The sequence below is a fragment of the Tupaia chinensis genome, unplaced genomic scaffold, assembly GCF_000334495.1.
Source record: "Tupaia chinensis unplaced genomic scaffold, TupChi_1.0 Scaffold000704_1, whole genome shotgun sequence".
NCBI lineage: Eukaryota > Metazoa > Chordata > Mammalia > Scandentia > Tupaiidae > Tupaia > Tupaia belangeri.
In genome coordinates this window covers 2,758,435-2,762,274 of record NW_006160227.1, presented here as the reverse complement: position 1 = coordinate 2,762,274, position 3,840 = coordinate 2,758,435, and the positions used below count along the sequence as shown (strand labels likewise).

At 58.7% G+C, this 3,840-nt stretch overlaps 1 protein-coding gene across 1 annotated transcript in view; it reads left to right on the top strand.

Annotated features, from left to right (window-relative positions):
- FAM194C (family with sequence similarity 149 member C) overlaps window positions 1-3,840 on the top strand; it is a 105,061-nt gene that overhangs the window by 63,749 nt on the left and 37,472 nt on the right. The window contains exons 12-13 of the mRNA XM_006160679.2: window positions 932-1,055; window positions 3,463-3,715. Coding sequence (XP_006160741.1) covers window positions 932-1,055; window positions 3,463-3,715 — 377 coding nt within the window. The remainder of the gene's footprint in view (window positions 1-931; window positions 1,056-3,462; window positions 3,716-3,840) is intronic.

Genomic DNA, 3,840 nt, shown 5'->3' with positions numbered 1-3,840 from the left:
TGTTAAGGGGACGCTAGAGCAAGCCCTAGAAGCTGAGCGAGCTTAGTGACAGAGGAAGGGGAAAAGGACCAGGACCCAGGGCAGAAAGGCCAGGAATGGGCAGATGAGGAAGCTCAGCACCAAATGGTTGCTGTCAGCTGGAAAAAGCACAGAAGACTTCCTGGAGAAGGCAGGCCTGACTGCCATGGGCTCTGGGGATGCAGAACTGCTGAGACGCCCTGCCTGTTAGGAGCAGGTCTTAGGTCGGGCCCCCTGGGAAACAGACTCTGCGTGGAGATCCGCATGGGGCTTCTGGGACGGCTCTTGGGAGCAGCCTCTTTGAGGGCTGGAGGGAAGCCGACCTGGGTGGAGGGAGGTGCTGGACTGCGAGAGCCCCAGAACCGGAATGGGCCGTCAGAGCAGTCCCGATTGAGGCAGGAGGCCCCAGTTCTGTTGCCCACAGCCACCGACCAATCGCTGTGGCCTTGGGCAGTGGCAGGTCTCAGCTGGGAGCTGTGGTCACTGAGCGCTGGCAGCTGGTGGGGTAACGGAGGCTGCGGTGCAGTGCCACACGCCTCCAGAGGGAGGCGGCCGCGAGCGCTCTGGGGAGGCCTCTGTCCACCGAGCCGTGCGGTGGCATTTATCGAGCGCCTTCTGCATGCAGGCCCCCGGGCCCGGAGGAGCTGAGACTCGTGCCCTGCCCTCTGCAGCTGAGTCTAGTGCGGAGGCAGCTCCGACCCAGCCGGGTCCGAAGCCAGGGGCGGTTCTGCCTCTGACAGAGGAGGAGCAGGAAGCCCTCCCCGGGGGAGGCTCTGTGTGAGGTCTGGGCCTGTAAGGAGTGCACGGTGGGAATGAGGAGGCCGTTCCAGGCCAGGGCAGGCCCTGCCATCTCTGGGCTAGGCGCAGGGCTCCCGGGGGCCCAGTGGCAGCGCCCTGCCCCTCGCCTCTGCAGCTGTCCCACAGAATCAGCAGCATGGACGACAAGGTGTCCAAGATGACCCGTGCGCTGGCGGACATCAAGAAGCGCTTCCAGAAGACCGTGTCGCAGTTCATGAACTCTGTCCTGCTGGCCGCAGGTAAGGGGCTCTGGGGGAGGTGACGGCCCGTGTCTGGGCGGCCACAGCCTGGAGCGCGTGCAAGTCCCCAGGACAGCTCCCTGCCACCCGCCCCACTGGAGTCCGAGCTCCCAGCAGGCAGGCCGCGGCGGAGCTTCCACTTTACACGGGGCCCCTGGGCTCAGATGGCCGAAGGGACTGCCCAGCCACACGGCTAGGCCGGCCGTACTCTCTGGGCTCCCCTCTTGCGTGCCTCCAACTTCCCCACAGGATTGTCTTGTTTTCCGGGTGTCTCTCAGCCCCCCACACCTGCTTCACCTTTCAGCTCCGTCTCCCGTGTCATTGCCATCCCTTGGCAGCCCTTGCTTTCCTCTCCTTGTACTGGCAAGTGGTTCAAGTCCCGGGCCCAGAAGCTTGAAACTCATGCCGGGCATGTGCGTGTGCGTGCCCAGAATCCTGAGAGGAGAATGGAGAAGGGATTACGGTGCGGCCATTCCCCCGGGGTGATTTCTTACTTCCTGGAGAACCCCCAGGACACAGAGCAGTCACCTCCCCAACTGTCCCTGTCAGGGCCCGCAGAGCTCCCCTGGGCCAGCATGGGTCCACCCTCCCACATCTGGACTGTCTTCACGCTGGTGGGCCTGGGCATACAGGAAGCCTGGCACCTCCTCCCTGACGCCCCTGTGGCTCTGCTGTGACCTCTCTGGGAGTCGCTCCTTGTCCCTAGAGACGTAGTTCAGTTGTTGCCCTCCTCTGGGCTCACCTGCCGGGTCCCTGCTCCAGCTGTAAATCTTCCCACCCAGCCTGGGATCATTTCTTTACCTGAGCCCCAGCCCCACTCCGCACCCACGGCGAGAGTTCCCAGAGGCCAGGCACCCTGTCCTGGTTTGGCTCTGTGTGCCCCGCACCGCGCTCCACTGAGGTCTGGCAAATGAAAGAATGAGAGAGGCTCCTGGCCTCAGGAGGGGCCAATCTAGAAGGGAAAGCAAGAACATAAATAGAAATACAAAAACGATCCGAAAGTGCATGCAAAATACATATATGAAAAAGCTGTGCATGGATTTTTTTTTTTTTTTGGAGAGGTTTTTGCATAAGGGCACATGTGTTTCACCAGAAAGACAGAGAGAGAGACACAGAGAGATAGAAAGCGAGAAATCACCCCCCAGGGGGGATAGCTACGCCACAATCCCTTCTCCTCCATTCTCCTCTTGGGATCTTGGATACACACGCACATGTGCTTGGCATGAGTTTAAGCCACCGGGTCCGGGACTCGAACCGTGGTCAACTACATGGGAGTCCAGCGACATAGCCATTACGCCAACTGCTGGTCCTATGGATTTCAACCCTTTTTTGCACCAACGTAAACTAGTGCTTCAATTACATTTTTTCCATAAATTATGCAACAAAGCAAGCAGAGGGAGCTCCTGCTATGGCATGGCCAAAACAGAGGGGCATGCCCGGCAGGAGCCCGCAGCCACATGAGGGGTCAGATCTCCAGGTCAGCTTGAAACCAAGCGACCCTGCCGGGTGCTTCTCTTTCTCCCTCTTGTACACACGCTGTCTATAATCTTTTATTTTATTTACTTATTTTTTTAGGTTTTGCACTCACCTGAAAGAGAGAGAGAAAGCGAGAAATCACCCCGCCAAGGGAGAATGGTCACGCCACAATCCCTTCTCCTCCATTCTCACATGCGCCCAGTGTGACTTTTCAAGCCACTGGTCCAGGACTCAAACCACGATTTGCCATGTGGGAGTCCAATGCCTTCACCACCACGCCACCTGCTGGCCCCAAGCTGTCTATCAGTTTTTAAAAAGTAGGTGGCATTGACTTACATCTGGAGACATGGGGAGCGTTGCCCCCCAGGAGGAGAAGTGCCCGGTATACCTACCTCTGGTTGGGTGCTTCTGAACAGGACATGGGCCCCCTGGGAAGGTGACATTGAAGTCAGGTCTTAGAGGTTGGGTAGAAAGGAGACTGATCCGGGGACCAGCAGTTAGCGTCATGGCTTTGTTGCTGGACTCCCATGTAGTCAACCGCAGTTTGAGTCCCGGACCCGGCAGCTTAAACTCATGCCGGGCGCGTGTGCGTGCGTGCCCAAGATCCCCAGAGGAGAATGGAGGAGGAGGAGAAGGGATTGCGGTGTGGCCATCCCCCCTGGGGGCTGATTTCTCTCTTTCTGTCTCTCTCTGTCTCTCTCTGTGTCTCTGTTGAGGGCACATGCCCTATAGCAAAAAACTCTCAAAAAAATTAAAAAATAGAAAGGAGACTGACGTGCTCTCACGTTGAGACAGTGTGTCATGGTCACTAACGGTGTGACGACATGAACACTGTGCCGGGAGAAGAGGGGGGGGGAGTGGCCAAAGCCCCCGAGCAGGGGCGGAGCGGCCTGGCCAGCAGGGGAAGTGCAGTGGTGTCTTCTGTTGACAGGTCTGTTCACCATAGAGTACCCCGTCCTCAAGGAGGAGGCAGAGTTTAGTCGGCTCAAGGTGAAGCCCGGACCTCACCCCGAGCGAGGCCAAAAGCCAAGCTTAACGCTAGGAGAAACCCCATCGCGGTCGCAGTCGGCCCGCCCCGAGTCGTCCACAGAAGAGATTCTGCGGGAGGAGCTCGGATCTGTGCCTGTGAGCCCCCCGCGGAGGAAGACCCTGCGAAGCCAGGCCAAAGCCACAGTCACATCCAGGTCAGCTCCGCCTTTCCTGCCCCCCATGTGCCGGGCGCTGCGCTGTGCAGTGACCTGACCTGCCAGGGCCTCCGGGACGAGGCCTCCCTTTCAGAGCCTCAGTTCTTTTTTTTTTTTTTTTTTTT